Genomic DNA, 14,112 nt, shown 5'->3' on the forward strand with positions numbered 1-14,112 from the left:
AATCAGAATTTACATGATAATCACGATCTTAAAGCCACTCTTTGAAAAGTTGGTGGATACTGTTCAGTAGAGAATTTAGAAATGGGTCAAACAGATTGTTCAAATAAGTTGATTGGGAGTGATACCCTAAGTGACCTTGTTCTATGATAACAACTATATCAGCAGCACATTCAAGACTTCCTCTAGACCTGCCTCACAGGTCCTTCTCTTGGTCTAGATTCACAATATTCATTCTTCACTTTTTACTAATTCCCTGAAGAATGACAGATATCCACAGCCTGGTTAGATCAACAACTCCAGAGGAATCTGCCATGGAAGCAGGTGGCAAATGGATCAGACTGATCATTGTGCAGTGCTATGAATATTTTCAATCTGATGAATTTACAGAAAGGGAGGCGAGTCAGCAAAGAAGATTTCTCTCACGCGGACAGATCCCTGTTAATTGAAGGTGGAACGAGACTGGTGAAGGATGGTAATACATAGGCCAACACAACTAAGAAGATTCTATAATACAGAAATAGAAGAGTCACACTTTCCAGCATTTGACAGCAAGATTCATGGATTCTCACACAACCTGATATCAAAATAACATTTAGTGACTGATATGGTATATATTTTATTGTTCAAAAATATGTATTATCCATTTCTATGAAAAATTCAAAATGATGTCTAGTAGTAAGGTACAATTGTTGACAACTGAGAAGGGCAGATGTTCAGTCACATATGACTGGAGCTATAGTTGCACAGCAAACAAAACTATACATAATGTATAAATATTTTATGTAACAAAGCCTTTGCGAGCAATACAAATTGTCCAAGTAAACATGAATAGAAAAATCAAAATGGTAGGTCCTTTTAGCATAGACAAACTCTTTTAAACATGGAGCTGGGGTTGTGAGGTGAGCCTTGGGCAGTGGTTTACAATTCTTGCTGCACTGATAGAGGAGGCATTATCAATTCCTCCATTTCACAAATGAAAATGAATTTTATTGCACAGTAAAGAGTATTTAAAACTAGTCAATTTGCTTCTTTAGTGGGATATGCTCATAAAGTGCTAATACCCTCCTGGTAAAGAATGAAACAAAATGAGGAGGGGAGGACTTTCAGCCCATTGTCAATGTGCTGTTCCTTTACCAAACCTCTCCATTTAGTTTCACTGCCACCTCTTCTCCCAAACTTGCAACTTGCTCTATTAAAGTTTCATTTGTTGAAAGCTACAACTGAATGTGCTTCTGCCCCTTGGTAAAGTTGTGCCTTCCTCTCAAGAAAAAAAACCTCTCATCTCCCATTTGCATTTGCCAATGCCCCCAAAACCTGTACTTTGCATAATTAGCCATATGTAATATGGCATTCTCTGCCATTTAACCAGGAATTTGCAGCTGAACCTCATCTGAAGCCCACATTGGCTGGTCTACTTCCTCCATTAGCTTCAGCTAATCAAACATTAGTTTGATATAGTCAGTATCCTTTACAAATCAACTGTTTTTGTTGCATTATTTCTCTTTAAAAATAATTGGATTTCAAACATAATCCTTTGCAACTTCCAGCATAAATGATCAGGTCAAATAAAAGTAAGTTCCTTATTCATTTCTTACTTTATCTGCAAATTAATAATCTCATTCAGGGTGGTTGAGTAAGAAATGGAAAAGAAATCATACCCACTTGTTCTGTTGGAAAGGGCTTTGTTGTTTATCTGGCCTGCATTGGATGTGTTTGATGGGATAGTGTAGAGGTGGTTTATTTTGTATCTGATGTCTGCTACACGTACACTGGCAGGGGTTGACAGCTGACTTGCTTTGTATATGACAGATGGAGCATCTACACAGGTATTGGTTCATGGGACAGTGTAGAAGATAGTGTAGACAATGTAGAATATGGTACAGATTTCTCTGGCCCATGAAAAATCATTGACCCAAAACAAACTCCATTTCTTTACAATAGCTGCTGCCCAACCTGCTAAGCATTTCCAGCAACTTTGTTTCTTGTTCAGATTTTCAATGTCTGAGAAATTTTGTATTTGTAATATATGGTATACCTTCCAAGAAGTTTTTTATTTATTTCCTTTTTAGGATCTGGAATGGCCAGCATTTGTTGCCCACCGTGAAGGTGCTGCTTTTTGAACTGTTATAGTCCTGCTGAAGGTACGCCCAAGATACTTCTAAGGAGTGAATTCCATTGCTTAGTTCCAGCGATGTTGATAGGACAGTGATCTATTGCTTAAGATAGGGTGGGCTGTAATTTGGAAGAGAACATGTGAAAATGAAATTACAGATTTTGAAGATGATTATTTCTGTTGCTGCTGGTCATCCATCATTATGAATGCCTGGTTTTGAGCTGCCAGGTCTGTTCTCAGTTCATTCATTAAGCACACTGCTGTGACTGGCAATACAATGTGAAGTTCTGTAGTCTCCGACCAGTATTCTCTTGTCTCTGCCACAGATAGATTGGCAAGGATGAGGTCAAGTAGATTTTCCCTTAATGGTTTTCTTATTACTTGCTGCACACCCAGTCCAGCAGCTGTGCCCTTCTGGACTCATCCGGCACATATAGTGTTGCTGCTACTGCCGCTCTGGGTGTTGGGCCTCTTCCAAGTACTGTCCAACATGTTGAAGAAGAATCACCAACTGGCAGAACCAGGTACTGGGGCTTGATAGGGTCAGAGTCAACATTGAGGACTCCCAGATCTACTGCCTACCAAGGTGCCACCCTGTCTGGTGGGTATGTCCTGTTCCAGCGGATTATAATAGGCAAATTGTCTTGAAGATATTGACAGGCACATCAACTACTTGACTTGTACTGAGGAATTTCCTTGTCCTGTGAGAATTTGGTGTCAAGGTCAATGCTGGATACATGATTTTATTCTTTCTAATTGTTATGGTGAAGTGAGTGGCATACCAGGACATTTAAGAGCCAACCACTTTAGGATTTCTGCAGTTTTTTATTGGACTTAATATACATTACATCTTCTGAAAGGTATTATTGAACAAGACGAGCTTTTGCAATAATCTGTAGTTTTGCATTTAAAGTTTAATTTAAAGTTTAGTATAATTCCACAGATAGGATTTTAACTCTAGTGTCTGGGTTATCCATCCATTGCTACCACTGTGAGTGTTTGATGAAGCAGTGTCGCAGGAGTTACACATTTTATCTAAACCTTGCATTGCCTTGCTCTGGGACAGTTAAGGGCCGCCTGAGGAGATTGCGAGGGAGCCTCGCGCAGCATCAGCAGACAGAGGAAGCTTTACTCCAGGGTTGAACTCTGACGTACCTGCTCTGGCCGTGATTGAGGCCTGAAGTGTAAAATGATACATAGCCCCTGAATGGGGTCCGTCCTGATGGTGAGCACAAACTGATGACAAAATGTTGTTAAAACATATGTCTTTATTATTTAGAGTTCTGAAGTTCAGTCCACATGTAAATAATCTTTAATATCTGAAGTTACTGATTCTCATCCTCTGGGGCAAGCTAATGGCTTCCAAACTAGCAAGTGATTTCATTTCTTTCTATCCAATACCATTTCACTGAAATTCAGTCACAACTACACAGCTGAAGTGCTGAGGAACAAGGATTTCAAAAGGCAGTTGTGTGAAACTGCGAATAATGAGCTCATCTTCATATCTGTTCTAAGCCGCTCAATCAGGGACCGCTGTCTTTTCATTCCTTTTGCAGCCACACTATGCTGGGGACAGACACGTCAGTGCAACTCCTGCCGAAATTCAGACAGCTGCATTGGACTGGTTGATCCAGGGTACCTGAAGAAAACTGCTTCTCCTTCCCCCAATCCTTGTGTTAAATGTTTGGTCCTTTTAACACATTGAAGACATTCTTGTATCAATCTTGACAAACCACTGGACTGTCACACTAGCCCACAGGTGGGTTTCTTTCCATATGGTTGAGTCCTATATGCCCAATTCTCCCCACAACTATTCTCCTTTGCTACCTCAGGCGGCCATCATCTTTCACTGGTCCCAGTTCAGATTTGGGGTCATCAGATAGTGAACTCCAGATTGTTTTTTGACAAGGTTGTAGTGCAGGACAAAGTGAAGGCTCCACTACACAGGTGTCAGTAGCTGACCAGAATTTGCCCACACTTTCATATATCCAGGATTCTAGTTGCTCACCAACAAGCTGAGAGTTTTGTAGAGCTTCCTTCTCAGCTACGTCTGATGGAGGCAGGTTCAAAATCCCTCTGAGGCGCTGGAAGTTCTGGTCCATATATTCATTATTTGGTGGGCCAGCATGTAGCCACTGGTCTTGTCCTGTATTACAGAAAAAACAAAAGGCTTGCTTTCATTACTAAAATTTTAAATCAGCTCCTGCAGAAACTAAACAAAGTCAGGTTCTCCCAGCAATCCTGACAACGCACAGGTCAGAATCAAGATGTAGTCTAGAGGGGAGCTTGTTGTCAGAGGGCACTGCAAAAGTGATGCCTTAATACTCCCATCCATGGACACCCTTAAAGAGTAACAGTAGGGTAGCAAAATATAACAAGGCCATTTAGAACAGTTCTGTTTCTGAGATCTTGCCGAGTACAATTTGCTTTTGTATATTATGGTACTAAAAATACTTTATTAGCTGAAAAGTACCTTGCCATGTTCTGAGTCACAAAGGAGTATCAAATAAAAAGTGTTTCTATTTTATGTATGGTGTAGGAAAAATTATAATGGGCAACCATTCCATACTTAGTTTGGTAATAGGATGCAAAGGGTAATGGTAGAGGGTTTCTATTCTGATTGGAATCTGTGACCAGTGATAGACCAAAGGTACTGTGCTGGGTTCTTTGTTTGTAATATACATAAATAACTTGGATGAGAATATTTGCGATCTGATAACATTACTGATTGCACATAAATTGCTGGAGTTGCAGATGCCAAGGATGGTTGAATTAGGATATAGATCAGTTGGAAAAGTTGGGCTGTGCAGTGGCAGATGGAATTTAATACAAGAAAGTACAAAGTAATATGTTTTGGGTTGTCTAATACAGGCTGTACATAACACTGTACATGGTAGGGATTTAGAAGCATTGATATAGAGGCACCTTGGGGTGCAGGTTCATAGCCCCTTGAAAATGGCAACATAGTGAGAAAAGCTGCTTTCATAGACAGGGGTCTTCAGTTTAAGAGCTGGGCATTATGTTACAGCTTGGAATAGTGTGTGCAGCTCTTGTTCACCATATATAAAAGATGCAATAGTGCTAGAAAGAGTGCATAATGCCAATTGGAATGGAGGAAGTTATTTAGGAGAAAATGAATAAACTAAGATTGTTTCCATTGAAGAGCAGGGACTGAGGGGGTGACCATATATAGAACATTACAGCACAGTCTGGCCCTTCAGACCATGATGTTGTGCCTACTTTGACCTACTCTGAGATCAATCTAACCATGTGCTAATTTATGATGTTATAACTCTAGGAGCCTTCGGCTTAGTCACAGTCATAGAGTACTACAGCACAGATAGTGCGCTTCAGCCTGTCTAGTCTATGCTGAACTGTTATTCTGCCTAGCACCATAGCTCTCCACATCCCTCCCATACATGAACTTAACAACTGCTCATAAATGTTGTAATTAAAACTGCATTCACTACTTCTGCTGGCAGCTTGTTCCATATTTGCTGCACTCTGAGTGAAGACATTCCCCCTCAAATTACCCTTATCTAATCCTTTACACTAAACCTATGACCTCTAGTTTAATCTCACTCAATCTCAATGGGGAAAAACTTGCTTGCCAGAACCCTATCTATACCCCTCATAATTTTGAATACCTCTATCAAATTCCCCCTCATTCTCCTACATTCAGGGGAATGAAGTCCTAACCTATTTAACCTTTCCCTATAATTCAGGTCCTCAAGTCCTGGCAACATTCTTGCAAATTTTCTCCATACTCTTTCAATCTTATTGATGTCTTTCTTGCATGTACAGTGCCTATAACAAGTATTCACCCTTCTTGGAAGTTTTCATGTTTTATTGTTTTACAACATTGAATCACAGTGGATTTAATTTGGCTTTTTTGACACTGTTCAACCTAAAAAGACTGTTTCATGTCAAAGTGAAAACAGATCTCTACAAAGTGATCTAAATTAATTACAATTATAAAACACAAAATAATTAATTGCATAACTATTCACCCCCTTCAGGTCAGCGTTTAGTAGATGCACCTTTGACAGCAATTACAGCTGTGAGCCTGTGTGGATGGGTCTCTATCAGCTTTGCATATCTGGACACTGCAAATTTTTCCCATTCTTCTTTACTAAACTGCTCAAGCTCTGTCAGATTGCATGGGGATTGTGAGTGAACAGTCTTTTTCAAGTCCAGCCACAAATTCTCAATTGGAATGAGGTCTGGACTCTGACTTTGCCTCTCTAGGACATTAACTTTCTTGTTTTTAAGCCATTCATGTATAGCTTTGGTTTTATTCTTGGGATCATTGTCTTGCTGGAAAACAGATCTTCTCCCAAGTTGCAGCTCTTTTGCGGACTGCACTAGGTTTTCCTCCAGAATTTCCCTGTAGTTTGCTGCAGTTACTTTGCCCTCTACCTTCACAAGCCTTCCAGAGCCTGCTGCAATATGGCCAAAAAGCTAAATTTTGGTTTCATCAGGCCATAGAACATTCTTCCAGCTGACTTCAGAGTCTTCCAGATGCCTTCTGGCAAACTCTAGCCAAAATTTCATGTGAGTTTTTTCAACAGTGGCTTTCTCTTTGCCACTCTCACATAAAGTTGCAATTGGTGAAGCACCCAGGCAACAGTCTCCCCTACCCATCTCAGCCACTGCAGCTTGCAACTCCTCCAGAGTTGACATGGGTCTCTTGGCAGCCTCCCTCACGTCTCCTTCTTGCAAATCCTTCAGGTTTTGAGGTTGGCCTGCTCCAGGCAGATTTACAGCTGTGCCATATTCTCTCCATTTTTTGATGACTTAACTGTACTACAAGGGATATTCAGTGACTAGGAAATTTTCTTGTATTCATCTCCTGACTTGTGTTTTTCAACAACCTTTTTGCAGAGTTGCTTGCAGTGTTCTTTCATCTTCATGGTGTAGTTTTTGCCAAGATACTGACTCACCAGTAGTTGGACCGTCCAGTTACAGGGGCACTTACTACAATCAATTGAAGCACCCTGACTGCACGCAGGTCTCCAAAAACAGATCTCCATGTAACTAATTATGTGTCCTCTAAAGCCAATTGGCTGCACCAGTGATGATTTGGTATGTCATATTAAAAGGGGACAAATACTTATGCAATCAGCTATTTTGTGTTTCATATTTGTTAATCAATTTATATCATTTTGTAGAGATCTGTTTTTACTTCGACACAAAAGAGTTCTTTTCTGTTGATCAGTGTCAAAAAAGCCAAATTATATCCACTGTGATTCAATGTTGTAAAACAATAAAGAATGAAAACTTCTGGGGGGGGGGGGGGGGTGAATACTTTTTATAGGTACTGCAAGTAGGTGATGACAACTACACAGAATAATGAAGATTTGGCCTCACTGAAGTATTATACAACATTCCAACTCCGTATTTAATACTCTGATTTATGAGGGCCAACGTATCAAAAGATCTTTTTATGACCCTAACTACCTGTATCACCACTTTCAAGGAATAATGGTTCTGTATTCCCAGATCTATCTGTTTTACTACACTTCTCAGTACTGCGTAAGTCCTACCCTGGTTTGTCCTCCCATATGTCAGCTGCCTTTTCAACCCATTTTTCCTGCTGGTCCAGATCCTGCTATTAGCCTTCCTCACTGTCCATATCACTACCAATCTTGGTGTCATCTATAAATTTGCTGATCCATGTGGCACACCACTAGTAACAGGCCTTTAGTTAGAGAGGTAATGATCTACTACCACTCACTGCTTGTCCCACAAAGCCAAGTTTGAATCCAATTTACTACCTCATCTTGAACATCAAGTGACTAAACCTTTTTGACCAGCCATCCAAGCGAGAGTTAAGCCTTGCTAAAGTCCATGTAGGCTATATTCACTGCCTTTCCTTCATCAACTTTCCTGGTAACTTCATCAAAAGTATATAAGATTCATTAGACATGACGTACCACGAACAAAGCCATTTGACCATCCCTAATTAGCCCCGTCTATCAAAATACTTATATATTCAGTCTTTTAAAATACCTTCCAGTAATTTATCCTACTACTGACATCAGGCTGACCAGTCAATAATTTTCTGGCTTATTCTTAAGGCCTTTCTTAAACAACATTAGCCAGTCCTCCAGCATCTCACCCATGGCTGAGCATGTTTTAAATAGCCTGCCACAAGGTCTACGGTAGTGGTCACCAACCTTTTGAAGCTCAAGATCTCCTATCTTGGCCTTAGTGAAAGGCAAGATCGACCCTAAATCGGTTAGTCACATGCATGCGCACTGGGCAGAAAAGACCTGGAGTAAAACCCCACAACCCGGAAGTAGAAATAATGTATGTACACCAGGGTCACCACCCTTTTTTTTGCACCGCGGAAAGTTTACAATATTCTTGCGGACCAGCCAATGGTGGGGGGGGGGGGGGGGGGGGGAGGTTTAAACATGAACGGAGTACAGCTATACTCGAAGCAGGTTCCTTATGTCCAGTCTATTCCACAATTTAGTTTATGTGGCTATCAGCACTTAGCTTCTGTCCCGCTTGCTCACATTTTTTTCTGCTGAAAAGACTCAATGCGCTTGTCTTTAAGTGCAGGGTGCTTGGACTCAAGGTGCCGAAGCAGTTTTGAGTGCTTCACCGCCGCCAGAAGCCTTGGCCAGGTGCGTCTGATCGTGGGTGGGCTGAGAGGACAAGGTAAGGACTGTGCCGGGGCTGCGGCGGTCGCAGTCCGGAGAGAGTGACTGAATGAGCGAGGAGTGCGAGCCAGCCCCCCACACCCACCATAGGTAGGAAGGATCTATCAGCCGACAAAAGTTTGTCTAGAGGGATGACTTTCAGTAGATCACAGCGAGGTAGCTGCTCTGCTACTTACAAAACCCTGAGCCCGAATTAGGTCATCTGCGAATATTTTAGCACCGGGTTCCCCACAAACATTCAGTGTGCTAAACAGGTTTAGAGGTAGCGTCCATCTGTCCACGCTCCAGGCCAATACCAACGGCACTTCCCACAGTCGCGCGAGGCGGCTGGTTACCCAAGGCCAAACAGTGATCCCTGGCGCGAGGGTATCACGGCGTTTACGCGACTGATGACCTCGTGTGTGTTCAAGTTCAATAGTGGGCATGACAGGGAATGAGGAAAGGTGCAGCTGACTCAAATCGTTTCATATTGCCAAATCATGTCATTTCCTCACGACCTGGTGATTGGAGACCACTGAAGTACACTGTGTAGTGCGTGGCGGGGGAACTACACACATGCGCACTGGGCAGAAAGAACGGAACTAAAACCCCGCAACCCGAAAATAATCTCACAACAGTATTTGTGTATTTACTTTTCATTTTTTTCAGGAACTACTGGGAAAATCTCAAAGAGAAATCGATATGTTGATCGCGATCGACGGATTGGCGACCACTAGTCTACGGGGACACTTTGCTAAGCCCTGGGGCCATATCCATTCTAATTTGTCTCAAGACAGCATGCATCCACTCTTCAGTAATCCGCATCTGGTACATGACCTCATTACTGTTTTGCCTCAGTTGCACAGACTCTGTGTCCATCTCCAAAATAAATACAGATACAAAAAAATAATTTAAGATCTCTCCCATCTCTTTCAGTCCTCTTTTGTTCCCTGCTCTCGTTTTGCTCTTAATATATTTAGAAGCCCTTGGGACTCTCCTTTGTATTGTCTGTCAGAGCGACCTTATGCCTTATTTTAGCCTTCCTGATTTCTCTCTTGTGTTCTCTGGCATTTCTTATACCACTCAAGTGCCTTATTTGTTGCTTGCTGCTTATATCTGCTATGCACCTCCTCCTTCTTCTTAACCAGCATCTCAATATCTCTTGATAATCACTGTTCCCTCAACTATTTAGAACTTGGCTTTTATTCTAACAGGAACAGACAAACTCTGTACACTCAAAATTTCACTTTTGAAGGCCTCCCATTTACCAAGGATCCTTTTGCAAAACCTGTCCCAATTCACACTCATCAGTTCCTTTCTGATGCCATCAAAAGTGCCTTTCTCCAACTTAGAATCTTAACAGGAGGACCATCCTAGTCTTCTCCAAAATTACCTTGAAAGTAATGGAAATACGTAGTGTTCCCCTGCACAGATTTCTGCCAGGTGCCGTGTCTCGTTCCCTAATAGATAACCGAGTATCATATTCTCTTTAGTTCGGACCTCTTAGTATAGCTGTATGGGTCCTAATGCCCTTCCCTTGGACAATATTGGTGGTGTGGAGAGTGAAGACTTGCAGCTTGGGCAACTGCCGGTCTTCCATAAAAAAAAAATCCTGCCCAGGCTTGCGCCCTGGAAACTTTCCAAGGTGCAAATCCATGGTCTATTGAGACTAACGGAGGCCTACACACACACATTGGTTAAGAACAAATTCTATCCCATCCAGCCCTTTGGAATTCCAGTCAATATATGGAAAGATACTGATATCACAACTTTAACTTTCTTGAATCTCTCTACAAATGTTTTCCTCTAAATCTTGCTGACTACTGAATGGTCTTTAATATAATCCTATTAACATGGTCATCCCTTTCTTGTTCCTCAGTTCCATCCATATAGCCCCTCTTGAAACCAAGTCTCACTAGTGGCTATAAAGTCATAATTCCACATGCCGATCCACACTAAACTCATCCACCTTACCTACAATACTCCTTGCACTGAAATAGATGCAACTTAGAACATTATTCCAACCATACTCAACCTTCCGATTCTCATCATTGTAAGTAGTCTTAACATCATCTTTCCCCACTACCCACTCCACTATCTGCCTGGCACTCATTCCCTTGCACCTCTTGTTTAAACCCCCTGGAGCAGCACTAGCAAATTCCCAGAGTCCAAGTGCAAATCTGCCTGTTTGTGCAGATCCCATATTGATCCCAATGATCCAAAGCTCTTGGCAATGCCTAATTCTCAAATTATCTCAACCCTGCCTAATGTTCCAACTGGCCCCATTCGCTTTTGAAATCTTGTGTTCAATCACCACAATTTACCGTAGATTCCGGATTTTAAGCCGCTACTTTTTTCCCACATTTTGAACAGCTTTGAACTTTGCGGCCTTTAATACGGAGCGACTAATGCATTATTTTTTTTCATGCCGCCTCGTAAACATTTTGCCTCGTAACAGTAGACCAATAAAATTGATGAGTAGTTCACAGAGGTCCAATGAAATTGTACGATAAATCAAGCGCACTTTCACAATTAAATTATTATAAATCAGTCATTTGTACTCACCCTCATCAACATGGAAAACACTCGAAGCATTGTGCTGCCTTATGGCAGTTATTTAGTTTATAATATTTTCGCTTAGTAATTCATTTTCTAGTTAAAGTTAGAAGAGTTTTAACTATATTTGTTTTCTGTACTACATCGCGGGATGCTATGACGTCACACCCGGTTTCGCCGCGTCTTGTGGGAAAAATGCCGTTTGCGATAAACGGAAAGGAGGGGGTCGAGCGGCGGAGCGAAAACGCTGCTTTTAAGTTAAAGGCGATCAATAACTTTTCCTGGTAGGCTGCAGTATATATATTTTTTACCAGTCGTTAGGAGATATTGGAATGTTGTTCAGTAAAGAAGTATACGCAACGTATATTTAAAAGTAGCCGCGTTACGGGCACGGTTCGAAAAAAAGCATTTGCAATATGTATTTGTTTTTGTTACCATATGGATTTAATTAAAAGTTAAAAAATCCTCACGTGTAATATCTTTCTGTGTAAATATCTCATATTACAACGTGGGACACCTGCGGCCGAAAATCCGGTGCGGCCTAAAATCCGGTGCGGCCTTTACAAGTAAAAAATTGATTTTATTTCTAAAATTAGAGCCAGCGGCTTTTAATCAGGTGCGCTCTGTAGTCCGGAATCTACGGTATTTATTTAGCAATAGTGTGGAGAAGGCCCATCCGGTCCTTTGAGACATGCCACCCCAGCAATCCCCGACAAACCTAATTATCTCTAACCTAATCATGGGACAATTTACAATTACCTATTAATTTACCCATTACATCTCTGAACTGTAGGAAGAAATCAGGGAACCCAGAGAAAATCCACACATTCCAAAAGGAGGACATATAGACACTCCTTACAGATCGGCATTGGAATTAAACTCTGAACGCTAGAACACCTCGTGCTGTAATATTGTTGTGTTAATTGCTACATTTTCCTGGCACTCAAACAATAGCTTGTGTGCTCTCACGCCTGCCAAAGTTTATAAACTTATGAGGGGTATAATCAGAGTCTTTTTCACAAGCATATGTTTATATTGAGAGCAGAAAAAATTAAAGGAAATTTAAAGGACAAATTAACCACAGACAGAGGGTTGTGGATTGTGGTTATCTGGAAGGAGCTGCCAGACAAGGTGGTAGAGACAGGTACAATAATAGTGTTAGAAAGCTTTTGGACAGATACTTATATAGGAGAAGAATATAGAGATACAGAGCAAATTCAGGATAATAGGATTAGTGTAGAGGACATCTTGGTTAGCATGGATAAGCTGGGCCAAGCAGCCTGTATCTTTAATGTACAACTTAATGACTAAAATATTCCACTGCAGAAACCTCATTATCTGATCCACGATGGTCTAGATTGAACAGTTTGTTTCAGTCAGGTACTGCACAGGGATTGAATGTTGGATTTATTTTGGATATTCCCTTTCTCAGAATGAAATCAGATTTAAAACTGACACATACTGTATGTTATGAAATTTGTTGTTTTGTCTCACCATGTCTGGACAGTAACTTGCAGACTAACCTAGGACTCCACTGACCTGAGTGACTCAGTATACACCAGTAATCTGCAACTTTTGCAATGTGAGGCAGCTCATACCATCCAAAGGAGAGTGGCAGCACGCCCCAGACCCCACTGTGTCCATGCTAATAATCCTGCAACCAATTTTACACTACTCTTAACCATTTTATTCCTCACACTTTCCCATTAATTCCCCTTTATTATGCTCCCACCAAAAATAAATTCACCAAAAAAATCAAAAAACTAGGGGCAATTTACTGCAGTTAATTTGACCAACCAATACACACATTTCTGGAATATGGCAGAAAACCAGGTTATTCAATGGTCTCAGGGAGAATATGCAAAGTGCATAGAGGTCAGGACTGAACAGTGTAGCCACTGCACTGTTGTGTCTTTATCTCTGTTGTTTGGCATTCTCAATCAGAAAGACATGGAGCCAATGTAGCCAATTATTTTGCTCTTCTTTGGCAATTTTCGAATGCGGCTTGAACATAAGAGGATTGAACACGAGAGGATTGAACACGAGAGGATTGAACACGAGAGGATTGAACATAAGAGGATTGAACATACCTTTTCTGAGAGGCCGCTTTCCACTGAAGGCCAAAGGAATCACCAAGAAATTGGTTTCTGCTAGCAGGGTCCAAAGGTGCAGCACCCGCACAGTCCAGCTGCCTGGCCTCAGAGGGTGGTTTAATGGGGGCTTGTACTGGGTAAACTCAGCCTCCGAGTCCACTGTAATGTCATAGGAAGTGGCAATGATATATGTGGGATCAATCCACACCACCGTGGCTGTCATATTCGGACCTTTAGCCCACCTCTGCATGGCAATGGGCTCATCAAAGGCTGCAATCAAACCACCAAAATTTCGGAACAATCGCTCCTTGGGATCCCATTCTGTTCCCACCTAAATAGCCACGGAAGGTGAATGGTAAAGAATTAGTTCATTCTGCAACACACACAAAATGCTGAAGTAACTTAGCAAGTCAAACAATGTCTATGGAGGGCAGTATACAATTGACATTTCAGGCTAAGGCCCTTCATCAGCACTGGCATAAGGGGTAAGAAGTTAGAATAATAATGTGGAAGAGAGGGAGTCCCAACTCTCCACATTGGACTTCAGGTCTTATACCAACCATTTGAATTGATATGGTTAAACATCAATAAATGTTACACTGCTCTGAGGTACAACAACAAAAAAAAAGAGATGCTATATCATAGCAAAATCAATTCATGTAAGTAAGAAGTTGGTCTTAAGTGGTAGAGAGCAAATGGA

The 14,112-nt window shown here is 41.3% G+C and overlaps 1 protein-coding gene across 1 annotated transcript in view; it reads right to left on the reverse strand.

Moving 5' to 3' along the window:
- Positions 1-591: 591 nt before the first annotated feature.
- xylt2 (xylosyltransferase II) overlaps positions 592-14,112 on the reverse strand; it is a 328,263-nt gene continuing 314,742 nt past the window's right edge. Inside the window, exons 10-11 of the mRNA XM_073026605.1 lie at positions 13,410-13,743; positions 592-4,259 (exon numbers count right to left, since the gene is read on the reverse strand). Of these exons, the coding sequence (XP_072882706.1) occupies positions 3,937-4,259; positions 13,410-13,743 (657 nt within the window). The 3' untranslated portion in view covers positions 592-3,936. The remainder of the gene's footprint in view (positions 4,260-13,409; positions 13,744-14,112) is intronic.

This window comes from Hemitrygon akajei, chromosome 22 (genome assembly GCF_048418815.1).
Source record: "Hemitrygon akajei chromosome 22, sHemAka1.3, whole genome shotgun sequence".
NCBI classification, from domain to species: Eukaryota; Metazoa; Chordata; class Chondrichthyes; order Myliobatiformes; family Dasyatidae; genus Hemitrygon; species Hemitrygon akajei.